This window comes from Lissotriton vulgaris, chromosome 11 (assembly GCF_964263255.1).
Source record: "Lissotriton vulgaris chromosome 11, aLisVul1.2, whole genome shotgun sequence".
Lineage (NCBI taxonomy): Eukaryota > Metazoa > Chordata > Amphibia > Caudata > Salamandridae > Lissotriton > Lissotriton vulgaris.
This window is the reverse complement of record NC_141699.1, coordinates 100,932,535-100,959,272: the sequence shown is the minus strand read 5'-3', so window position 1 is coordinate 100,959,272 and position 26,738 is coordinate 100,932,535. Positions and strand designations below refer to the sequence as shown.

The window sequence follows — 26,738 nt, the reverse complement described above, 5'->3', positions numbered from 1 at the left end:
GTTTGATAAACAGCTGTATGTACAATAGTGAAAACAATAAAAATGATCATGTTGTGCACTGATAGCCAATGTGGTTTCTTTCTGCCTGAGATAGCTGAGTCAAGAGAGTCACAGGCCACAGAGTAGTCTAATTGTCGCATCCTGATCAAGTGTACTTTCCATATCCCATTTTCTCAGTGCAGCCAGTTAGACTGCACTACCATAGTCCAATCGTGGCTGAATTACAGCTTTTATCACTGGCATAATTAATTTGTTGTCTAAAAGTGGTTGGATGGCTCAAAAGCAGTTGAAGTTGGAGCAAACAGGACGTGGTTACATTGGCTACCAAAGTGATAGGACTGAGATTGAAATCAGGATAAATTGCTAAATTGGGACTGAGGAAGAAGGTGATGTGGCCAGTTCAAGTCCGTCATACAGATTTTAGGAAGTATTTCAGTTTTGCTATGATTTAATTTTCAGTAATTCATAAGACATCCACCATCTGTTCGCCTCAAGGATCCTAGTTAGAGGGGTAGATTGGTTTGTGTCTGGTGACAGTCCAAAAATTAACTGCTTATCTTTAGCTTTCAAAAACATTGTTGTACCCAGTAAATGTTAAAAAGCGATGGAGATCAAATTGATCCATAACAAATTTCTATAACTGAGGATTAAAAAGGAGGGATATAAACTATTGGTTTTCTATTGTAAAAAAATAATTAAACCAGGCTAAAACGTTTGATCTGAGCCTTGTATCACGCAATCGTTCAAGTAGGATTATGTGCTCAATTGTATCAAATGCGGCAGAGAGGTCCAAGAGAACCAAAGCTCCAGGACCGCAGGCATTCATCATCCTTAACAGGTCGTCAAGAACAAAAACTACAACTATCTAAAAGGCTGTTTTCGTCAATAAATTCTAAAACTTGTAAAAAGAAAAAAATGCTTTTAGCCAAGCAACTTAGATAAGTAAGGGAGGTGGGAAATTGACTGGTTATTCCTTGATGTGTAGGTTTTAGGGAAGTTTTTTCCCAATAATTTCTTACAGTGTTCTCGGTGGAAAAAGAAGAAATTAGGTGACAGAGACTGATGGTTGGAGTAATGTGTACTTGGCTACATGAAGGGGGCTGGAGTTCAAAAAACGTCTTCAGAGAAACTGGGACATTACATAAACGCTGTGAAATATAAGCATGACTGATCTGTATATAGTATGCCTTGGATCTATTTTAAAACCTGGGGGCTTATTTACAAGAGGCCTGCTCCGCCGGAGTATCACTTTGTTTTTTAGGCTCTGGTGGCACTGGTGGCACAGGCCTCTCAATCAGATCCTGGGGATTGAGTCCACATCCTGTGATTCTGGGCAAATCACATAATCTCCCTGTACCTACCAAAAAAAATGAATGTGTCCTTGTGTAACATAACTGGTGCTCATGTAAAGCGCTCCAATACCTTCAGGTTGAGTTTGCGCTATATAAATCTGCAAAAAGAAATAAATAATGGCCACATAGAAATGGAGAAAGGCAAGGCAGTGCTGTGCGCCTACTTGGCTTACTCTGTGTCAAGGGGGCATTTCATGGGTGTTGCTGTGGGTTTTCCCACTCAACACCTATGGATTTTGATGCTGCTCCAGATTTACGAAATCATATGAACCTGGGGCAGCATCAAAACCATACGCTTCCCCAGTGCAGGCGTAACGAGGAGAAATGTTTTCATTTCACCTTGTTCTTTTCCTCTTTGCATGTGTGCTGCAGAACGTGAAAAATGCCTCCATGGATTGTTTTTGTGTAGGAAGCTGCCCATTCATACACAAAAAAATCCTGCCAACAACGCAGACACCCTTGTTCCATGGGGCAAAGGCCACTGCATTGGCACTAGGCACCAAAGTGTGCGCCAGCGCAGGCAGAAAGGACAGGAATGTATCTTATCTAGTAAATACGGGGCAGTTTGCTCTGGGTAGGCATAAGGTTTTAAAGCTGCCCTAGGTTTGTGTGATATTGTATATCTGGGGCACCATCAAAATCCATGGGTGTTGCATGGGAACACCCACCGCCAGGCCGATGGGAAGCCTCCTTGGCCCACAGTAAGGCAACTCAGCGCTCTGCGCTGCTTTGGCTTACTCCATATTTATGAGGCCATGCAAAGCCACGCAGGGTGGCTTTGCTTCGCCTCATAGATACAATGAAGGGCTTGCGCCACTGAAGCGCCTAAAAAAGTGGATCTCCGACGCAGGCCCCTTTTAAGTCTGTGTCATATGCTCTGAGCCACACTTGCACAGTCCTGCGTAGCTCTAGTTTAATCAATCAATCAATCAGAACACTTGTAAAGCGCGCTACTTACCTGTGAGGGTCTCAAGGTGCTGAGGGGAAGGGGTACCGCTACTGCTCGAAGAGCCAGGTCTAGAGGAGTCTTCTGAAGGCGAGTAGGTCTTGGGTCTGACCTAGGTGGGTAGGGAGGGTGTTCTAGGTCTTGGCGGCAAGGTAGGAGAAGGATCTGCCGCCGGAGGTTGTTCGTTGGATGCGGGGGACATTGGCGAGGACGAGACTGGCGGAGCGGAGCTGGCGGGTCGGGTGTAGAAGTTGAGTCTGCTGTTCAGGGAGGCTAGTCCGACGTTACAGAGTGCTTTGTGTGCATGGGTGAGGAGCTTGAAGGTGATCCTCTTGTCGACGGGAAGCCAGTGTAGGTCTCTCAGGTGGGGGGTGATGTGGCTGTGGCAGGGGACGTTGGCGATCAGTCGGGCGGAGGCGTTTTGGATGCGTTGTAGTTGTCGTAGGTGTTTGGCTGGGATTCCTGCATAGAGTGCGTTACCACAGTCCAGTCTGCTGCTGACGAGGGCCTGTGTCACCGTTCTTCTTGTTTCGGACGGGATCCACTTGTAGATCCTGCGGAGCATGCGGAGGGTATTGTAGCAGGAGGAGGAGAAGGCGTTGACCTGTTTAGACATGGAGAGGGAGGAGTCGAGGATGAATCCTAGGATGCGTGCATGGTCCTTCGGTATCGGTGCTGTTCCCAGTGTGGTCGGCCACCAGGAGTCATCCCAGGCTGAGGGGGTGGGTCCGAGGATGAGTACCTCCGTCTTGTCCAAGTACAGCTTCAGACGGCTGTTCTTCATCCAGTCTGCGACGGCCTTCATTCCCTCGTGGAGGTTGGTTTTGGCGGTTTCAGGGTCCTTGGTGAGGAAGGGGATGAGCCGGGTGTCGTCGGCATAGGAGATGTTGAGCTTGTGTTGGTGGGCCACTTGTGCGAGGGCGGCCATGTAGACGTTGAACAGCGTTGGGCCGAGGGATGAGCCCTGGGGGATGCCGCAGATTATGTCGGTGGCCTCGGATCGGAAGGGCGGGAGGCGGACGCTCTGGATTCTGCCGGAGAGGAAGGACGTGGTCCAGTTAAGGGCCTTCTCCTGGATTCCGGCTTCTACGAGGCGTGTCTTTGGAGTGCGATGGCAGACCATGTCGAACGTGGCTGACAGGTCCAGGAGGATGAGGGCTGATGTTTCGCCGTTGTCTAGTTGGCGCCTGATGTCGTCTGTGGCGGCGATGAGGTCTATCTCGGTGCTGTGGTTTCGTCTGAACCCGGACTGGGACGGGTCCAAGGTGTTGTTGTCTTCCAGGTGGCAGGCCAGTTGTGTGTTGACGATTTTCTCGATGACCTTCGCCGGGAACGGGAGCAGGGAGATGGGCCAGAAGTTTTTGAGGTCCTTGGTGTCTGCCTTGGGCTTCTTGCGGAGGGCGTGGATTTCGGCGTGTTTCCAGCTTTCCGGGACTGTGCTGTTTCGAAGGAGATGTTGATGACCTTCCGTAGTTGGGGTGCGATGGCAGCGTCTGCTTTGTTGAATACGTGGTGTGGGCACTGGTCTGACTGAGATCCTGAGTGGATGGAGTTCATGACCTTGCGTGTCTTGTCGTCGTTGACGTTGGACCACGAGGTCAGGCAGTTGGCGCTGGTGGTGTTCACAGAGGGAGTGGGCTCTGGGGTAGTCGGGGCGGTCATGGTGTTGAAGCTGTCATGATGTCAGCGATCTTGCGGTGGAAGAAGATGACTAGTGAGATGCACAGTTCTTGTGAGGGCGGTATGTCGTTGGCGCTGGGGTTGGAGAGTTCTTTTACGATGCTGAAGAGCTCTTTGCTGTTGTGTGCGTTGTTATCCAGGCGGTCTTTGAAGGAGGACCTCTTCGCAATTCTGATGAGCTGGTCTGCGAGTAGCGTCCTTGTGGGCTGCGCGGTTGTCCGAAGTGCGTTCGTGGAGCCATATCTTCTCCAGTTTCCGGCAGGCGCGTTTGGAGGTCTGCAGCTCGTCAGGGAACCAGGTGGCTCTCTTGCTGGCGTGGTTGTTGGATGGTTTCTTGAGTGGGGCGAGGGTGTTGGCGCAGTCGTCGATCCACTGTCTGAGGTTGCATCGTCTGGGTTGGTGGGTGGGTTCTGGCGAGGGTGGTGATCAGCTGGTCTTCGGTGACTTTGCTTCAGCAGCGGCGAGGCAGCTGTTGGGTGCGGTGGTGCGTGGTTGGTTTGTTTGTTGAAGGTGAAATGGATGCAGCGGTGGTCGGTCCAGTGGAGTGGTTTGGTCGAAGGCGACGTGGGTGCCTGTGGAGAAGTTGGGGCCCAGTGTGTGGCCAGCGGCGTGGGTGGGTGAGTTGTCTGAGGCCGAGGTTGGCGAGGTTGTCGATCAGGGTGGTGGAGTTGGCGTCGTTGTTGTTCTCGAGGTGGAAATTCAGGTCCCCGAGGAGGATGTAGTCTGTGGAGGGGAGTGCGTGGGTGCTGGCAAGTCGGCGATGGAGTCGCTGAATTGTGCTCAGGGTCCGGGTGGTCTGTAAATGAGTTTTTGAAAAAGGTCAAGGTGCACCACTTCAACGTTTTCAGAGACTGTTAACTCTGATAAGGTCAACAGAAATGATCACATCAGCTATTACTTGTATTCTTGAAAGTTCTTTTATTCAATTCAGTTGAAAATATAAGATATACACAGGATCTACAGCCCTATGTATTTACCTAGAGTTGTCCCATCCCACCAACGGGACATTTCACTCTTTTTAAGTTTTTCTAATCTCTGGAATTTTATTTTTAATCCCTCAGTAGAGGGGGTGGTCCTGTTGTTCACATTAGAATTGTTGGCAAATAGGTCTTGAGCTAATTCTTGTCTCCTATCTTTGAAGCCTGGCATGGTGATCCGCTATAAAATAGATAGTCGGAATCCTTGATTAATCTGTGGCAAGAAGTCAAATGCGGAGTTGGCTAGTGCTACTGGAAATTGTAACAATTTGTTTAGAAAAAAGAACAACAGTGGAGGATTCCCAAAGGAACAGCACCTAGTCAAATATTCTCCAAAAAATGTTTTCTTTTTGGCCCACACTCTAGTACATGGGACAGTCTGTGTGCACACTTCAAAACACCCACCGTTACAGTGTAGGTTCAAAACATGAACTGTGAAAGGATTTGAAAAAGGTCAAGGTGCACCACTTCAACGTTTTCAGAGACTGTTAACTCTGATAAGGTCAACAGAAATGATCACATCAGCTATTACTTGTATTCTTGAAAGTTCTTTTATTCAATTCAGTTGAAAAGATAAGATATACACAGGATCTACATCCCTATGTATTTACCTAGAGTTGTCCCATCCCACCAACGGGACATCTCAATCTTTGAAGCCTGGCATGGTGATCCGCTATAAAATAGATAGTCGGAATCCTTTATAGCGGATCACCATGCCAGGCTTCAAAGATAGGAGACAAGAATTAGCTCAAGACCTACTTGCCAACAATACTAATGTGAACAACAGGACCACCCCCTCTACTGAGGGATTAAAAATAAAATTCCAGAGATTAGGTAAACTTAAAAAGAGTGAAATGTCCCGTTGGTGGGATGGGACAACTCTAGGTAAATACATAGGGCTGTAGATCCTGTGTATATCTTATCTTTTCAACTGAATTGAATAAAAGAACTTTCAAGAATACAAGTAATAGCTGATGTGATCATTTCTGTTGACCTTATCAGAGTTCACAGTCTCTGAAAACGTTGAAGTGGTGCACCTTGACCTTTTTCAAATTCTTTCACAGTTCATGTTTTGAACCTACACTGTAACGGTGGGTGTTTTGAAGTGTGCACACAGACTGTCCCATGTACTAGAGTGTGGGCCAAAAAGAAAACATTTTTTGGAGAATATTTGACTAGGTGCTGTTCCTTTGGGAATCCTCCACTGTTGTTCTTTTTTCTAAACAAATTGTTACAATTCCCAGTAGCACTAGCCAACTCCGCATTTGACATCTTGCCACAGATTAATCAAGGATTCCGACTATCTATTTTATAGCGGATCACCATGCCAGGCTTCAAAGATAGGAGACAAGAATTAGCTCAAGACCTATTTGCCAACAATTCTAATGTGAACAACAGGACCACCCCCTCTACTGAGGGATTAAAAATAAAATTCCAGAGATTAGAAAAACTTAAAAAGAGTGAAATGTCCCATTGGTGGGATGGGACAACTCTAGGTAAATACATAGGGCTGTAGATCCTGTGTATATCTTATCTTATCTTTTCAACTGAATTGAATAAAAGAACTTTCAAGAATACAAGTAATAGCTGATGAGATAATTTCTGTTGGTCTGTAGATGAGTGTTCATCTGAGGGTGGTGGTGGGGTCTGTGTGGATCCGGAAGTGCAGGTGTTCGGCGGTGTTGAGGGAGTCGTCTGTGTGAGTGGCGACCTTGAGGGTGGACTTGTAGACAATGGCGACCTTGAGGGTGGACTTGTAGACAATGGCTATTCCTCCTACGGTTCCGTTGGCGCGATCTCTGCGGGTGATCTTGTAGCTGTCTGGGATGGCTATGGCTATGTCGGGCGCAGAGGAGTCGTTCCACCAGGTCTCGGTCAGGAAGGCCACATCTGGGGCGGAGGTGTCGAGCAGGTCCCAGAGCTCGACGGTGTGTTTGCGTGCGGAGCTGGTGTTGTGGAGTATGCAACGGAGGTGTTTGGGTCCGGTCCTTTGAGGTTCTGTCGCAGGTGAAGCTGCAGGTGTGGCAGGTGAAAAGTCTGTGAGTCCGTTTCGGTGTGGCTTGGAAGCAGGTGTGGTTTTGGCCGGCGTTGAAGGGGTAGAGGGTGCTGGCGTCGTAGCGGAGTCTGGTTTTGTGGCGGTTGCAGGGTCCAGGGGTTCTGGCGCTGGGCGCGGCCCAGGCGCGGATGGGCATCGCGGCCTCCATAAGAGGAGGGAAGAGGGGGAAGAGCAGCTGGGAGGTGGGAGCGGGGTATCCAATGGGGAACAGGGGAGCGGGGCCGCAGGGACGCAGCAGCGGGTACGAGGGAGCGGGAAACAGCCGGGGCAGGTAGGCAGGAGCAACGAGTCAGCTGGCGGCTGTGTGGTGGCATAGGGAGCGACCTGCCTGCAAGCAAGGTCAAAGGAAGCAAGTTCCTTGAATAACCAAGGGTTTATGAACTTGTTTATTTAATACCCGAGTGATAGAAGCGGCAAATGCTGATAACAATTGGTATCTCCAGGCACCTATTTAACTGTAATATTTTTCTGTAATTCCATGGCTTTCTTGATAGTCTCAGAAGCTGAAAATAATCTCTGGCCGCTCTTCTACTCTAGTTTTTCAAGAGGTACTTTTATTGTTGAAAGGCAAGTTGAGCGCGAAGGAATCGCCATGTTTTATCACCATATTAAAGACATGGGTTTATCGACTTTAATGCCTTCAATAGTGAAGAATATTGGAACAAGTAGATGGCCTGCCCACGGAGTTGGTTCATCAGAGATCAGTGTAAATTTATAGAGACTGAGCATTTCATTAAACTAGGCTGCTTGCATCGAGGTAGTATTCAGTCATAAATTTAAGTAACTAAAAAGCATCTTATTTTTCTTACAGAGTCATAATAAACAACGTTTTTCATAAAAATGATTTAATGAAGCTGGGGATGCTCCATGTGGGTGGTACGCTAGAGATAAAAATAATCTTGATGGTTTAGTCTTCTTAGTTGGAACCAAATCGTCATATGATGGGCAGTTGAAACAATTAAGTATTTTTAGGTGGGCAGAATCCTAAATAAATTGCCGTAAAACCACCTCCAAACTTATTTTCCCTGTCCACTTGTGTAGTTTTATAAGTATGTACTGTTTAAGTGAATATTTCCAAACCTTTGAGAGAGGGTCACATGTAAGTGATGTGTTTCAGTGTTGCAAGGTATTTGTGCAAGTGCAAACATGCTGACTTTAATTTTGAGCATAACTGTGTTATATTTGATTTCAGATCTTCAATATCAACTCATTATGAACGAGAAGCTGTCAGAGAAAGGTACTGTATGCCTATGTAATGTTTTCCCTGATCATGATGGTAGGTTATAGCAACCCTGGTCTATTTGCACAGGTTCGTCCAACCTCTATCATCCTCTAGGGGCCAGTGTACCAGTCAGGTGTAGAGCCCACTTTTTTACTTTATCCAGATAAGTTTTGTTTTTCTGGTTGTATGATGGATGCCTTTAAAAGCGCTGGAGTGATGAAGTTTGAATTGCTTTCGGCACTTGCAGAAAGTGGAATGGAGATTGCTAGAGAATGATTTAACTGAGTAAAACAAATTATGTAGTCTTGCAGCCCCAAAAGTTTCATCCCGATAGCTTTGAACTGGAAACAAGCTTTAAGAGAAATCAATGTATATGTATGTAATGTGCGATGTATTGTTTCATCAAGGAGGCTGGGGACGGGGACAGGGTAATAGTGGGTAGGGGGCAGGCTAAGAATATCAAATCTGCAGCTTATCTGAAGGTGCACTAAAAGTAAGAAGAAACTGATCAGAGCCAGGGGTGAATTGGAACCAATACCAACCAGGGCAAACCATTTCATCAGTTATATTGATTTCCAGTTTAGTTCTCTCTGGAGCTAAAACTAACCAGGGCAAACCATTTCGTCAATGATATTGATTTCCAAAGTTGCTGTCTCAGCCTGTTGCACATGAGGTGACAATAGACTGGATTGAGAATGGCAGTGTGTTCTTCCAAAGATCACCTACGGAGGTCAGTAAACATACATGTCCCTGTTCAAGACTTCAGGCTGAGGCAAGCTGCATGAATATGGAGTCTCCCCACCCATCCCACCACCGCATCTCATGGCCCTCAAAATCTTATCCATCACCTACCTATCATCAGATGTCCGAACTAGACAGGAATGTTGTTACTTGATTATGCTCCCAAGTCATAAGAGCACCCGAAACCTTTTTTACCGCCCTGGCTGCACTGGCCCACCTCAGCAAGCACCCGACATTGGCTCTGTTTCACACACTAGGCTTGGCTCAGCTGGGACAGGGCATGCGATGCACACAGTGAGTCTGGCTGGCACATGTGGAACTCTCAGTATCCCTTCCTACTTGCCCTATACATCCACTCTTTGTGTCCAGCAGTAGCATTACTCGGCCATGTTGTCTGTCCTGCCTGCCACCAGCTGTCCTGACTCGGAAAAGCATCTCGCACACAGCAGTCTGCACTTCAGCACATCTTGGCAGTGGCAGGTACAATGTCCTTTGTTTCACTCTTTAGCAATGGGGATGTGAGTAGCAGCTCAGCTATGCCCAGATCAGCCCTGTACATTCACAGTTGAAGTCACAGATTATATTGCCTTTATCTGCGCACCTGCGGTTCAGCATGGTTAAAAGTTAGTGGCGTAGGTGAGAGTTGCATAGAGTAGCATGTCATAGAATCGAGTGTCCTAGAGTAGAGTGTAGTAAAGTGTTATAGGATGGAATGGCATTGAGAGTAGTAGAGTAGAGTAGAGCAGAGTGGTGGAGTGGCGCAGAGTGGAGACCCGTGCAGTGGAGTGACGTGTTGTGGAGTGGCAGAGTAGAATTGAGTTTTGTGCAGCGGGATAGAGTGGAGCAAAGTGTTGTAGAGTTTAGTGTCATAGAGTGGGTAAGAGTGTCAGAGTGGAGTGGAGTGGCGTGAGATAGAGTGTTGTACAGTAGGCGGCATAAAGTGGAGTAGAATGTCGTAGAGTGGAGTGACATAGAGTGGAGTGCTATAGACTGGAGTATGTATAGTGTGGTAGATCATTGCCATTATAGACAACACATTTTCAATTAAAATTACCATTACATTGCACAGACATTTACCGATAAAACTTTATGACTCTCAAACGATAATATGTGGAAATTGGTGTTCTCTCGTGTACTAATTTGTTTTGATCGTATTAAAATATTAGTTTCCATCACACTTCAGAATTAGAAAAAAAGTGTGCTTCTTTGTGCTTTCCTAATTCTGATAAATTCTGAAATATATTCTGAAATATTTATACATTTCATTTACTGGCATTTACATTTGATTGTGTGCTAGGAAAAAATACCATCCTACAGCCTTTCCTTTCAGCCCTCAGTACCCACATAAATCCTCTCACTTTGCAGTCAAAGAAAGAAAAGTCAACATCAACCTCCCTGGAAGACGAGCCAGACATGTGACCTCTGTCTTTGAATGCACAGCAACTATGACAGGATAAAACCGAAATGTAAAGGACTGTATATTGCTCATTCACTTCTGAATTCCAGCATGAATATTTTAAGGATGCTTTAGCAACCCCATTAGCGTGAAATTTAGGAAGAGGATTGTTTAAGTTATGTTACTAGTAAAGAGTACTGATCAAAATAAACAACAGAACACTGTTCCTTACAGACATGCCAGAGATAGGTACAATCCATCAAGCAGAAAGATAGGAGGCAGGATACTTTCTCATGAAATGCCACACGCTTACTGTTGTGAACTAGAGAGACAACTGCAAACACACATACTCTTGAGGAGTGCCTTAAGAAAAAAGAAAGAAAAGTTTCCATAAAGCAAGAACTTGTGGAAGAATACAAGGAGCCAGTCGAAGAGGTGATAAACAGGCTATGATCCACGATGGAAAACGACCTTTACAACGGCGGGCGTTTCACCGCGGTAGGTATACAATGCAGGCTTTACAACGAAAGTCGTTTCAACTACTTGCGCTGGATGGTGCTGTAAGCCAAGAAATAGTACGGTTTACTATTCCAACACCTTTCCTACTGTACGTAGACTGGTGTTGGAATAGTAAATCGTACTATCTTTAAGTCCAACGCCCTCCACTGCAAGTTGTTGAAGCGACTTGCGTTGTAAAACCTTTGTTGTAACATACCGCAATCAACATGATCGTGTTGTAACATCATACATTCTCCGCGATAGGGAGGAAGACATGCTGGACAGCCTAAAAAAAAATAAAGTCAGCAAATTAAAAGCAAGCAACCCCGAGTTACAAAACAAAAAGCCAATCGTAAGCAATTGGCGGAATGCATTCCTATTGAAGATGTCAGCATGTCTCCAATATATACTTTGCAACGGCTCGACCTAAAAAGGGCATGGAAACACGCTGAAGTGCGGCACCTCCTGAAGAAACCATCTGCCAACCCAGCAGAACCAAAGAACTACCGGCTCATCTCTCTGTTCCCCTTTCCAGCAAAGGTGCTCGAAAAGGCAATCAACAAGCAACTCACTGAAACCCTGGTACACAACAACCTCCTAAACCCCTCTCATTTCAGATTCTTAGCGAACCACAGCACTTAGACAGCCTTGATCATAGACACCAAAAACATCAAGGCCATGCTGGATGTTGTGAAAATGCAGCCCTCATCCTAGCCCTCATCCTCTTGGACCTGTCAGCTGCTTTTGACACAGTCTCCTATCACATCTTGATCAACAAACTCCACCACACCGGAATCCAGGGAGACGCCCTCAAGTGGATTGACTCATACTTCACCGGAAGAATCCAGGGAATCCATTTCCGACTGTACACTTTGGAACCCAAGAAGATTAACTTTGACGTACCCTAAGGATTATCCTTCAGCCCCATCCTCTTCAACGCCTACATGACCCCCTTGGTCAACACCGTCCGATCGCACTGACTCAACATAATCTCCTGCACAGACGATACCCAGTTCATCCCCTCACTGTCAGAATACCCCTCCACCACCAGAGCTAACCTCCGCTTCTCTGTCTCTCCCATTGTTTTTTCCCAAGGGAACCCCCCCCCCTCACATAGTGATCGGTTGATCGCATACGCCTTTTCCTCCAACTGGTGAGACCAGGAGCAGATTGGATTGTAACGGGTGGCTCCAGGGCCCAGAAACTCACCCCAGGGGGCTTTAGGGCCTCTTGGCCTGGGATCCCTTCGTTCTACCTACCTGCGTTGGACCTAACCTTGTGGTGATTGGGATAGGGTGCACAACTCTGTGTCACTCTTATTAAACCTGTCCTATAGCAGTGCACTTCTTCACCCAGCCACCCCTATACCCTGCATCCATTTGTGACTCACCTGCCCGCTATGATGGAGCGCACTAAGGGGACCGAAATCAGTCCAAGCCAACAAGCTGGATCGGTACACAGTGACCAAAGACTTGCAGCGGAGCCGTCCATCTGATGAAACAACACATGTAGGCTCTGGAGAAGAAGAGCCTGAGCTCTCCTTCAAAGATGTCATGGAGGCCATCACAGGTGTCAAGACCTCACTGGACTCGGTGGCCCTCGATATCAACCTCATCAGGGCCGACATGGGTAAACAACGAAAAAGTGAAGCAGGTGGAAATTACGATGACCAGCTTGGTGGGTGATGTCACGCAGTTACAGAGGGAGGACAAGGACCTCAAGCTGGACGACTACGAAGGCCGACTGTGCCGCAACAATCTCTGTATCATAGGAGTTGCGGATAAATCAGAGGGGCAATCTCCAGACCTGTTTGTTGAGCACCTTATTCTCAAACACCTACAGCCCAAAGGCCTCAGTACATTTTTTGTGATCGAGCGGGCTCACAGGGTCCCTGGCGGCCGACCCAAGCCGGGCACTCCCCCACGGCCCATTTTGGCTTGTATCCTAAACTATCGGGACAGGGATGTAATCCTCCAAAACTCCAGGGCCAGTGGCCCCCTCCGATATGAAAATGCTGATATCTCCTTTTTCCCTGACTTCACGCAAAGGGTGCAGAAGCAGAGGAGCTCATTCATGTCGATTAAACGCGACCTGAGAGAAAGAGGCCTGAAATACTCAATGCTGTTCCCAGCGCGCCTCCGAGTCGAAGCGGAGGGGAGAGCGTGGATTTTTGATCGTCCTGAGGCAATTGCAGACTGGATATACAATCAAGGGATTAAAAACCCAACAAAGCAGGGAGACGGGAACCAGGCGGGCAGAGGGCCGGCTTGAGGCGGAGTTTCGGACAACGGTCACCCTTTTTGAGATGTAAAGGGGACAATTGATGTTGGGCAGGCGAGAGTGGGGGGGATAACTGTTCTTTACTTATTGGGTTGGCTGCATTGTCTATGACCTTACGTTTAATGTTCAACAAGGGTGTGACAGTGATTACACACTGCTTCCCCCGCCCCTTGTTTTTTAGGTCTCGCTGGTTATATGCAAATCAGCTCTGACCCTGTGCCTCATGGGAACAGTCCAGTCCGAACTACCAAGCCATGTCTTTCCCAGACCGGAATCAAGCATCCAAGGACCGGTTTCTGGCTATCAGCCTTCATCAGCCTTCACATGTCTGGCTCGTCTTCCAGGGAGGTTGATGTTGACTTTTCTTTCTTTGACTGCAAAGTGAGAGAATTTATGTGGGTACTGAGGGCTGAAAGGAAAGGCTGTAGGATGGTATTTTTTTCTAGCACACAATCAAATGTAAATGCCAGTAAATGAAATGTATAAATATTTCAGAATATATTTCAGAATTTATCAGAATTAGGAAACCACAAAGAAGCACACTTATTTTCTAATTCTGAAGTGTGATGGAAACTAATATTTTAATACGATCAAAACAAATTAGTACACGAGAGAACACCAATTTCCACATATTATCGTTTGAGAGTCATAAAGTTTTATCGGTAAATGTCTGTGCGATGTAATGGTAATTTTAATTGAAAATGTGTTGTCTATAATGGCAATGATCTACCACACTATACATACTCCAGTCTATAGCACTCCACTCTGTCACTCCACTCTACGACAATGTCATACAATTGCAATTTTCACCCCGAGTGTGCTGGGTATACTCAGACGTGAGTCCCAGGCTCTCCACACCACTGGAGTCAAGCTATCCAGGCTGATGAAGGCTGATAGCCAGAAACCGGTCCTTGGATGCTTGATTCCGGTCTGGGAAAGACATGGCTTGGTAGTTCGGACTGGACTGTTCCCATGAAGCACAGGGTCAGAGCTGATTTGCATCTAGCCAGTGTCTAACCCAGGGTGGTGTGGATTGCAAAAAAACAATGGATTCAGGCCCAGATCCTTGTACTGGGGTGAATGTATGACATTGTTCTACATTCTGTCCATCAACTGTGTCTTCTGCAATTTTCACCCGAGTGTGCTGGGTATACTCCGACGTGAGTCCCAGGCTCTCCACACCACTGGAGTCAAGCTATCCAGGCTGATGAAGGCTGATAGCCAGAAACCGGTCCTTGGATGCTTGATTCCGGTCTGGGACAGACATGGCTTGGTAGTTCGGACTGGACTGTTCCCATGAGGCACAGGGTCAGAGCTGATATGCATATAGCCAGTGTCTAACCCAGGGTGGTGTGGAGTGCAAAAAAACGATGGTTTTAGGCCCAGATCCTTGTACTGGGGTGAATGTATGACATTGTTCTACATTCTGTCCATCAACTGTGTTTTTTGCAATTTTCACCCCGAGTGTGCTGGGTATACTCAGACGTGAGTCCCATGCTCTCCACACCACTGGAGTCAAGCTATCCAGGCTGATGAAGGCTGATAGCCAGAAACCGGTCCTTGGATGCTTGATTCCGGTCTGGGAAAGACATGGCTTGGTAGTTCGGACTGGACTGTTCCCATGAGGCTCAGGGTCAGAGCTGATTTGCATATAGCCAGTGTCTAACCCAGGGTGGTGTGGAGTGCAAAAAAACGATGGATTTAGGCCCAGATCCTTGTTCTGGGGTGAATGTATGACATTGATCTACATTCTGTCCATCAACTGTGTTTTTTGCAATTTTCACCCCGAGTGTGCTGGTTATACTCAGACGTGAGTCTCAGGCTCTCCACACCACTGGAGTCAAGCTATCCAGGCTGATGAAGGCTGATAGCCAGAAACCGGTCCTTGGATGCTTGATTCCGGTCTGGGAAAGACATGGTTTGGTAGTTCGGACTGGACTGTTCCCATGAGGCACAGGGTCAGAGCTGATTTGCATATAGCCAGTGTCTAACCCAGGGTGGTGTGGAGTGCAAAAAAACGATGGATTTAGGCCTAGATCCTTGTACTGGGGTGAATGCATGACATTGTTCTACATTCTGTCCATCAACTGTGTTTTTCACATTTAAACAAAGGCGTGAATGGCACAAGAGGTGGTTCCCCAGGTTAAACACTTACTGCTCGCCTCTAAGGGGATCAGCAGGTCACAATTCTCAAACCCTGCAAAACCTACTCAACCCCTATCCTTTCTAGGTCGGTAAGTGGAGTCCGTCTACACTGGGTAATCGCACCATCGGTCATTTACAGCGCTTCGACAAGGCGGCAGTATGAAGCATAATTCAAAAAAAGATATTACAATTAACAAAGTGCAAGGGAGAGGCAGCACACCCCGCCCGCCAACAAGACCCTAAGCATGAACTAGTGCTGGGGCTCGAGCCCCTGCCATCCTATGAGTATGTCGCATGGAGGCGCTATTGCCAATAGATGCGCGCGGGTGCGGCCCACTCGGTTCCGCTGCAGTGCATCATTTTCTACAACTTGCACCCCACCCTCCTGGGACACCCCTTGGCATTCACATTCGCTCTGCCAGGACCACCTTTGTCTTTGTGGATTTCATGTTGCACCTTTTGGGATTAAGGGCTCTGGGTCTGAACCAGAGTTTAATTTAAGCCGATGGTTTCCGGTATCCGGCACCGGCACTTAAGTGTCATCACTGCACTTACAACAGTTTGCAACATGGTGGGGCTGTTTGTCTCATTTCGTGGTCAGCACAACAAGAGTTGTTTAATAATTCAATATATATTAAAAATGTTGAACTCCCCCTCAAGCCGTCCTTAAAGCCTTGTGAGCCTGAAATTTCACACTTGAGGCAATGTGTTACTAGTTGTGTTGGTACTGTCATGGCTGCGCTGGTAGGTGCAGGGGGTGGGGCAAGCTGCAGTGTCCTCCTGAGGAGAGGCCTGGCACTTATTTATTTACAAATTAAGCACTGGCTGAGCGCTGTGAATTGGAAAAAGGACACACCGAGCCCACGTGTGAGTGTCTCGCGAGTAGAGTACCTGGCAGTGGCCCACCGCACTGCTTTAGCTGGACGCAGTTGTTTTTTTTCCGTCGCATTTTTTTCGTTTCAATAGTTGTGCACAAACACAACACACACAGCCCCACACACACACACAACCCCACAACCACACACACAACCTCTATCTATCGCACTCACTCTATCTATCGCATCACCACAGCATCACTCAGCACCCCCACAGCATCACTCAGGGGCACCACAACATCACTATGTGCTACCACAGCATCACTATGTGCTACCACAGCATCATTGAACGCCACAGCATCACTCGTCTTCACCACAACATCACTCAGCGCCACTACAGCATCAATCTGTCAACCATTCAACAACAACTGGTTCAAATAAGTTCTCTCAATGTTTCAAGCTTTATTACAAATGTCACAAAAAGATGTTAATATTTCACTTCTGTTCTTGGATTTTCGTTACAATAAAATACACTGACTAAGTATGGGCAAATTTTGCGAATCTCGCGTTCGCGAATTTTGCGGATTTGCGAACTCGCAATCCGCAAAATCCGCGAATTTGCAGATTTTTTTTTTTTATGTTCGCACGGGTTTCTGCAAGTTCGCGAGGGTTTTGTACAATTTCGCAAATTGCGAAAATGTACAAAACGCGTGCGAACTTGCAGAAACCCGTGCGAACACAATGTGCCCAGTAGGGTATGTGCCTCGTCTTGTGTGAATAAAAGGTCAGAGAAAGATCAGTTCAGCAGATGAAGAGAAAGAAGCTCCTGGTCACAGGAACAGCACGGGTATTGCGCTCGTGAAAGTCAAGGATGCAAAGCCTATCCAGCATCACAGCTGATTTTCCACGGTAGATTTGGGAAGAAGGCCCACCTGTCCAGCCTCGACGACGCTCACGATTGTTTTTGGGCTAATGAATGAGTCACTGAATTTGAGCATCAACTAGTTCGAGCGACCATGTGTGTGTTACTATGCAATCGCCCCGAAGGGCGCAGGGGTCCCTTGAGTGAGCTGCAGACCTGTGCCCAGCCATGCAACTATTTTACAATGGCGCCAGCAAGCTGCCAGCGCCGTTGTAAAATAGTTACAAAGTTAGCTTGCACAGGAAGCACTTAGATAAAATAAAGCAGCACCTGCTTCGTTTTATCTAGTGGTTCCTGTGCAAGCTAACTTTGTAACTATTTTACAACGGCGCTGGCAGCTTGCTGGCACCATTGTAAAATAGTTGCATGAGTGGGGGTTCAACTTTTGAACCCGTTACGTTCGCAGATTTTTTTTTGCGGATTTTGCGGGAAATCCGCAAAATTCGCGGATTGCGGATTTCCCAAAAATCCGCAAAATCCGCGAGCGTAACGGATTTCCCGCTCACACTTAACACTGACCATAATCTTCACAAAAGGTATTTACAAAAGTTGACAGCTTTTGACCTTCCTTCCAAAGGCTGAATGTCATCTTGGAAGCCAGGCGTTCCTCCACCAAGACAGTATGTGCTTGCCATTGGAAAAAATGTGTTACATGGTGTGCAGAAAATCATATTGTTCCAATCTCTGCCCCACTTTCTGAAGTCTTGATTTTCATTCTATCCCTTGCCAGCAGGGCTCTGCTCTGGGCACTCATAACGGCTATCTGTCTGCTTTTTCTGCATTCTTGCGGCTGCCTGACCAACCCTTATTGTTCAAGTCCCCTATTGTATATAGGTTTCTAAAGGGTCTTGGCCATCTTTTCCCTCCTTCACCATTGATCATGCCTCACTGGGATCTTAATCTGGTCTATTCTTAATGTGTGCTCCTTTCGAGCCTCTCCATAGTTGTTCACTCGGGCGTCTGACTTGAACACAGCCTTCCTTGTGGCAGTTACTTCTGCCTACAGTCAAGTGAGTTGCAGGCCTTATCAACTAAGCTGCCTTACCTATATGTCCATCCTATCAAAGTGGTGCTTCTTACACAGGGCTTCTTTTTACCGAAAGTGGTCACCCCAAATCATATAGGCCAATCAGTCACTTTTCCTACCTTATACGCGACTCCACATCCCTCTATAGAAGAGGAGCGACTCCACCTTCTGGACACAAAAAGAGCATTGTTGTTCTACTTTAACCGCTCATGAGAGTTCTGGGTGGACGATCAACTCTTCGTGGAGTATGTTGGTGCGAAGAAAGCTCAGGACCATCTCTAGATGGGTCATGCCCTGCATCAAAATCTGCTACGCAGTGGCCAAAAAGTAACCTCCTGAAGGCTTACAAGCTCATTCCACCAGAGCTAAAGCTGTGACCATTGTGTTAGCATGCGGAGTTCTAGTCCAGGACATCTGCCAGGCAGCAATGTGGGCATCATTGCACAGATTTACAAAACATTACTGTCTAGAAATCCGGTCCGTAGGGATGGACACTTTACCATTTGGTCCTGAAGGACTTGCTTGCATGAAAATGGTCCACAGACCCAACTCTGGGAAGGTATTGCTTGGATATCTATTCAAAGGTAAGGAATCTGCGGCTACGCCTTATCTGCTAGAGACTATATATAGCTGCAGATTCCTATGACGCACCCATCCTTCCCACTCTGAGAACTGATTTCTTGGGAAAGGGCTGCACCCTTACAGGCCTCTAGTGTTACACACCAGTGATCAGTGATCTTCATGACTCTGCACTTCCGACACGGAAAGTTGTGAAAAGTAACTTGCGCCAATGCACCTAGGTGGTGCTTACATAGGTACTGTGACATAACTTCCGGTGCGGATGACGCCGAAAAAGCACATGGGGCAGATCGATGCCACCTACAGGTGTGCAGGGGTACTGCTCATGAAAAATCTTCCAGATTCAGTCTGACACCTGGGGAAGTTCAAAGGTAAAACTTTATAAATAAATAAATAATTAAGGAATCGTCTGCTAGATGTAGTCTGTACCAGATAAGGCATTCTCGAACTTAAGCATATTGTTCCCCCTTCCTGCGTATTTACCTGTACCTCTGCTCCCTAGAGCCTAGCGTCAGGGTTCTGTGGAGTGTTTAGGAACTGCTGTACCTGCTTTCCCTGAAGTGTTCCAACATAGTGGTAGCCCCTGCCTAGTCAGTCTTTTCATTTCCCTGAACAATCCGAAGCAACCACATTGCATGTGAAAGTCATTGCCAACAGTGCATACATGCCCATGTGCGGTTGAAGTATAGCTTTACAGGTAGGTTGTTAATCTGAACGTAGAAAATGTTGTGCCACTTTACTGTGGCGGCTGATGACATTTGGAGTGCAGTTCCGGATCCATGTCAGAAGATGGGAAAAGAAGGGAACTGATGTCAGCATGCAGGTGGTGCTTTTATGGGCAGTCACTTATGGTGCAGTATGGTGTCATCGCAGAGACACATGTCATCAGGTGAGTCTTCACATTCTGTTCTTAAAGGTGAGGAAGTTTCTAGTTAGGGCCTGCTTTTTATTGTCTTTACCTGATCGTAACTTCAAGAAGGCTTCTGGTGAAAGCTTTCCAGATCCGTCCTGACACCTGGGAGTATTGTAAGTTGAGGAATCTGCAGTTAGATACAGTATCCACCAGAAGGGAAGTAATCCCTCTAGTAATTAATTATCAAAGGCCCGCTACTGTCACCCCACACTCTGAGGGAACGACTATCGATCTTTAGGATTGTTATGGTGTGGCTGCATATTGGACAAGTAATTAGACTGCTGCAAGCCGCATGATTGTAAACAACTTCGGGTTCAAAATCAAAAACGTCAGCCCAGTATTGAGCTGATGGACACATGCAGTACACAATCTGTTTACATCGGCTTTGCTTTGATTGTAGTTACTGTTTCCAGACCTTGTGACCCTTTTATCCTGCCTTCTGATCTCATTGCAGGCAGTAGCAGAGTCCCACTCCTTGATGATTCGAAGAAGAAGCATTCCACTTCAACCTCTGCAGACGCGAAAGACTCCCAAGATGGCAGACGTATGAGGATTCTCTCTTTTTAATACACGTTACCGTGGCCAGATTCGCTGCTCAAAGTATCATTAAGGCTTACAGTTTACTGTGCTTACCGATTTTTTAAAATTAATACAATGAGAAAACAATGTTTTTTCCTCGATGCAGTTTTTTTTAAAGAAACGTAAAGACATTTGGTTGTCTATTCCAGGACACTCCATGCTGTCATAAAACCACACAGGCCAATACATGTGCAAATAGACAGCATGGAGAATAATGAGATATGTTGAAATACCCTAATATGTTCACATATTTGTTCTATAATGCTAATATCTTCATGTGAGTGTAATGTTAAATTACATGTGGCTGCTATTAGTGCTAAAGCTCAACAGGCATCAAAGTATGAGTACACAGTTATCAGTTAAATAAATATGGAAATATACTAGGTATAACTTCATTTGATCGGGAAACACAACATAAATGTGGATAAATGCTAATAATATGGGCAACAATATAGATATTTGTAGATATAAGTGTTAAAGAGACAAAATGCCAATAAACCGGGAGCCCTATTTATAATATAGAGAAATTATATTTCCTGCAGTCAGTGCAGATGGAATTGAGTAAGCGAGAATTTGTAAAAGTTCACCATCATTGTATCTTTCTTATATTCACATACTTTCGTCATTACCCGTCATCAGAATGGGATTTTCTGTTGTCTTAAAATGGCAGTAATCCATATTAATATGCAAAAACGCAAAACAATATTGTTTATTTATTAGCACATTCACCTCATTCGAAACAACCCAAACTTCTGCCTGTTAGGTGAAAGTGCTGGGCACTCCATTCCGCCAGATCCCACCACAGATCAAATTTCTACCAAATGTCAAGTTGAAAGAGTCCTCAGAATTTTTTCCACTCCATCTGCTTTACAGATCAGATTTGCCTTTCCAGAGACATTTCCTTACTATTGAGGTTGTCATTACCAGGACCAACTTCAGTTTTCATCATGTGGTAAGTGGTTTCCCTTTTTGTTTCTTAGACAATGGGAGACTTCGCTTCACTACGACTGGCTATCCTCTGAAGGAGTAGAAATCTCTTCATCACGTGTATTTACAGCAACCGAAAGCAGATTGTATCCAGTGCTGGGTATCTTTTTTTAGTTGAAGATACAATCCATCACTTTTTGCCTTCAGGCCTCATGTTAGCTGTTTGCTGGGACACTGCTTGGAGCGGAAATTAGTGGTGGACTTTTCGCAGATGCACAGTCTGCATCCTTGTCAGCAGGTACAGGATCATGGATAACAGCCTCGCCTCTCGGATTCTTGCCTCTAGGAACAAAAAGCATGGCTGGCCTTGACAGCAGTCTTTCGTCTTCAGCAATTGCAACCTCCAGGTGGTTAGGGCAGGGGTGCCTCCGTTAGGGGTTCTTCCTCTACGACAGTCTTGTCAGGCCTCACAGGTCACACAGCATGTTGAAGCAGTAGCAGAACAGGAACCCTTACTCAGTAAAGCAGCGGACAGCCCACACAAACCGAAAAAAGTGTAGGGGAGCTAAACGGAGAAAAGAACGCCTCAAGAGCAAGCTGCTCCATTGCGGGCGGTTTCAGAGACACATTACTGAAGCCAGGGAGGAGGCTCAATGGATCTGCCTCTCTGAGTCCTGGACCCACCATGGCCAACGGAGTGGTCATGGCTTGCAAGGGCGTGTCCCCTTGGTTTTTCCCCACTAAGCACCATACTGACTAACTTGATAACTCTAGCCTCTGTCTGCCATAGAGGAGAGAGGGAAAATAAGAACTGGGTGAAGGGAAGGAATGGTTGTATTTTGATTACGAGGCCTGCAAGGGAAAAAGGGACATAAGCAGATTTGGGACGTAGGCACCTGAACGCGATAGATGTTGAGGAGGCTACTGTTTACCAAACAAAGGACTATGCAGCCAGTGGTTTGATGCAGCAGTTCTTTTATATCTGTTCTTGTTGTTGATGGCCAAATTATTTTCCTTTGGTAATGCTGTTTCTGGTAGAGACCCTATCTAGAAGCAGAATTCTCACAATTTGAGTATTCCCGGGAGTCACACTGGATCCAAAACGTCTCCTTAGTACCTTGGCATGCTGTCATGTGGTAGCATGCAGCTCTGCTCTGACACCATTCGGCTCTGGAAATGCCGTGCAGAGCCTTCATCGGTGACACCACTCCACGCTGTCACAAAATGTCCACAAAAGGAGTTGGTTTGGGTTGTTGCATAGTGGTAAGTCCTTTATCCAGCAAAAGAAACAAGGGGGTCCCTGAGGATATTGATAAGGGATTGTTAAAAAAAAATTGCGCTGAAACGGTCTAGCCCGAAGCTTTATTTATGGCCATCAACAGGATGGCAACTTCCATATTGTCCTTCGTAATAGATTTAGGGCCTGATTTAGAGTTTGCAGATAGGTTACTCCATCACAAACATCATGGATATCCTGTCCGTCCTTCGCACTTAACTCCCCAGACAAAGAAGACGATGACGCATTAGTAGTGGACCCTGGGGCAGCTGTGCTCTAACATGTAACCAGCGCTAAGATCCCGTTGATCTCAGGCCTCACGCTTAACAGGGAAACACACCTAGCATGCTAGGAGGCGCCTGGTGACAGTAGCCCCTCACACAATTTCCTCGCAGCATGCAGACTCAAGATTCCATGGCTTGTTTTACCCTGCGATTAAATGACACGCTGGGGGGGGGGGGGGGGGGAGAGATGGGGGGTGTTAGTTAGAGTTGGGATCTGTTACTGGTTGCAACTAACTAACGTGGTAACAGTGTGCAGTGCCTTGCTAGTTGACCTATATATTCAGAGATGCCCTGATGACCTGTGATTTTGCTACATGTCAGGGGCATGTAACCGCAACCCCTTTTCTTGCTTGCTTGGAAAAACAATAAAAATTAATATTTTTTTAAAAATGGATATCCTGTCTGTCCTATTACAAATGCATTATATCCAATGGCACTTGTAATATGGTGGACAAGAAGATTAGTTGTTGTTTGTGATGGAGTAACCTGTCTGCCCAGTGGCGTAACAATAGCCCCCGCAGCCTCTGTAGTGTGGGGCCCCCCCAGCTCCAGGAGGCCCTCTCTGCCACTGTGCATGGTCGACAGACACCTGGGCTGAGAGCTCCTGACTGGCTCAGATGCGTGGGGACTCCTTCCATATACTTTGCTGGGGGGAGAGGGTTTTAAGTTTCATTACACCACTGTGTCTGCCAAACTATAAATCAGGCCTCTAGTATCTTTTAAAGTATTGAGCTGTATTGTCGGAAGTCCATCTGAGTCTCAAAATGGTTGTTGTTTCTCTTGATCCAAACTTGGCCAGAGTAGAGCCGCATGTAGTATTTTACAAAGGCATGGCCTTGGATGTTGCCCACCTTTCTGTTATCCATTTTTTAAACTTCATGGTATGGATACAGTTTTATGTCTGCTATTTTTTTAATCTCTGCTTGCCATGCGTTCATGTTTGAAGTGCCATTGCTTTGATTCCAACAAAGATTTATTTCTGTGTCCAGGAAGAAGTGGCTAGTTAATCTTTTAGGATGTGCAGTCGTAGATAGTCTGATACGTTCTTTCCTCACTTCTTGTTTGTGTTGTAACTCAAGGCCCTCAATTTACGCCTACTGTTGCTTATGGGTTGCCCCACCTATTAGCAGTTCACTTCTGATCACCATCTTGGCAGGTTTTCATTCTGTATTTCATGACACGCTGTTTGTGGTTTTCAGTTCAAAGTCAAGCTAAGTTGCCATTCTCATATGTTATTAAAGAACAGCGTCCCTCAATAAAGTGATCCATTTTCCTTCTGTGGCACAGTGCAGGATCGGGGAGGCCAATGTTAAGCAAAACAAAAAATGTAGAGTGATCAGCTGGAGCATTAGGGTTCAATTTCATATACAATGGCAAGATCACTAGGTCAGTGGACAGAAGAAAAAAGTCTACTAATGTGAGACGTGTCAGTAATCTCATTGCCCATGATGCAAATGTGCCAAACATCTGGTAAATCGGAATTTTGTATCCTTTGTATTAACATTTTAGGAGCGTATTAGGGAAGACCTTTTTCTGGATGAATTAGAGTGGCATTAAAATTACCCTTCTTTTTTTTATGTTAAAATGCTGGCAGTCTGAGGTAGATTTCTGGGTAAAGGTCTCCTTAAGATTGTTAGGGGTGTAAACAGAGAAGATTAACATTTTCTGCTCAATTATTTTACATTTTATTCCCATCAATCACCCCCAGTGATCTTTCAGGAGTCCTCGCAGGACATAACCTGTCCTCCCTTGTTACAAACGGGAAACAGCCACTACAACTAAGCCGTTTCCCCGAATGCACTAACCACGCATGCTTTACAACACATGCGTGGTTACCACTATAACCTTTACCACGCATTCCTTTTCTACGTAAAACGTAGTACTGGAATGTGAGTTAAAGGTCGAAAAAAAGGGGGGTCCCCCCCCCCAAATAAAAACAAACGAGAGGGTTTAAAAAAAAAAAGAAAGAAAACTTACCTAAAACACGCTCTTCTGTGCCTCTGTCCTTCATGGAAAGAGCCTCCCAAACAGACGTGATTACGTACGTGCGTCTACGTACTGCATAAAAAATAGAGAAAGGACCACTTAAAGAGTTAGAAGGAGAATACCATCGAAAGAAAATGTAAGTATATTTTTTAAATATAATAATTTATTAGGTTAGGCTTAATTAAAAAAACAAATATATATATATATATATATATATATATATATATATATATATCCATCATCCGTGCAAGCAGCCGCCGCACCTCGCTATGACCCCTCCTCTTAACAACAGCGGACAGGGCAGCGAGCCCAATTATTCCAGAACAGTCACACTTTTGTCCTCTAGTCAAAAGGACAGTATGAAGTACGGACTCCAGCCAGCGTACATGCAAAGTTTCATTTATTCAGCGTTTAGTGGCAGCAAAACATAGTCACGCTGAATAAATGAAACTTTGCATATACGCTGGCTGGAGTCCGTACTTCATACTGTCCTTTTGACTAGAGGACGAAAGTGTAACTGTTCTGGAATATATATATATATATATATATATATATATATATATATATTTGCAATACATAATCAATCATGCAGTCGGTTTAACATGAAAATGCCAATATCATGCATAGTTAAACAATGAAAAACGTTGTTAAACTATGAGTGGTAAAGGCATTTTCGTGGTAAACCATATGCGTGGTAATGGCATTCCGTTGTAACACACGCGTGGAAAAGGTATGTGTTGCAACGGAATGCGTTGTAACATCATATAACCATTACAAATCAGTATGGTCATCCTTTGATTTCTTGCCTAAAACTGAGTAATCCGTTGGGGAGAGAAACAAGATCACATCCTCTGCACATCTTACCTTCGACAGGTGTGTCACTTGCAATATGGCAAAGTCATCCCCCCATTTGCCTAACCTTCACAGGATGGAATGTCTCTTATGCACCTTGTTGTAAGACCGTAATCTTTCAAAGTAACAAGTTTCAATGATGATAGTCATATAAAAATTAATTTCAGATGGATATGTCCCATATGAACAACCACACATCCTAACATTACCTAGGCAAAAGACAAGAGTTTCAGGCACCTCCATGTTGTAAGTCTACCAATGTGGTTAAATGCAGGTAACTAACAAGTCTTACACATACAACTAAAAACCTTCATTCAAAATGGAAGTATGAGTGCCTATAATTCTTATATTTTTCCTCCATGATCTATTTTGACTGTCTTCAAGTTTGTTTGGCAGACGGTTGTGACCCTCTTCAAGAACATGAAATGTCACCTCATTTCATATTAGGCACCAGAACTTTGAGGAGTGTTGATGTTGAGATCATCAATTTAATTTTCCTCAGCAAACAATTACATAGCTATTGAGTCAATTTGTTGGATAGTTCTATTTTGCAAGTTGAGATTAAGGCCTTTGGTGACATGTGCATGGCATTCATCGCCTTGCCATAGCTGTCTGATTCAGAGTCCTAGATAAGTGGTTACCCAGGCTCGCTTCCGCCTCATACAACTTAGAATCCTTCACAGATCCTAATCCTAGAGGGGACTTGTGTACCGGCTGGGTTGGTTCGACTCAGACCAGTGTACCAGAGGCTGTGGAATGGTACGGTCTTTTTTTCATATGTTCTGGTCCTGTACCAAATTTCAACAGTGCTGGCGGGAGGTAACCAGGGTTTTGGCTGAGGTCACAGGCCTGGAAGTCCTACTGGCTGGACAGTGGCAAATATTATGCATAACTGGGGAGATGGTATGGCCAAAGAATCAAAAATATCTGGCTTAAGTTGGCAGCCATTGTGACCAAAAAGGAATATAGCAAGGACTTTGGGTACGGCTCGTTCTCCAAGGGTCGGACGACTGGAAAACTGACCTTGACTAGTGTGACAAAGCTAAAAAAGTTGTGTACTAGAGTCGGGGATGCCAACGGAAGTGGGTAAAAGGTGTGGGGTTTGTGGGAGGCATACAGCGGTTACTGGACACATATCAAAGGGAGATAGTGATTGGACTCATACAGAGCATGCATCGGAACTACCAAAGTAAAGATGTGGGAACCTTCTGGATAATTGACTTGGTAATTTACTTGTGGTAATTGGACACTGTTAATGTGGTGTTCTTTAATTTCTGTACCATTT

General features: G+C 45.6%; 1 protein-coding gene across 2 annotated transcripts in view; it reads left to right on the top strand.

The window, feature by feature from the left end:
• The window catches only part of LOC147679042 (coiled-coil domain-containing protein 74A-like), a 147,957-nt gene that overhangs the window by 25,103 nt on the left and 96,116 nt on the right, over positions 1-26,738 (top strand). For both annotated transcript variants that reach the window (XM_086942781.1, XM_086942782.1), the window contains exons 3-4: positions 8,204-8,248; positions 20,004-20,093. In XM_086942781.1, coding sequence (XP_086798907.1) covers positions 8,204-8,248; positions 20,004-20,093 — 135 coding nt within the window. The remainder of the gene's footprint in view (positions 1-8,203; positions 8,249-20,003; positions 20,094-26,738) is intronic.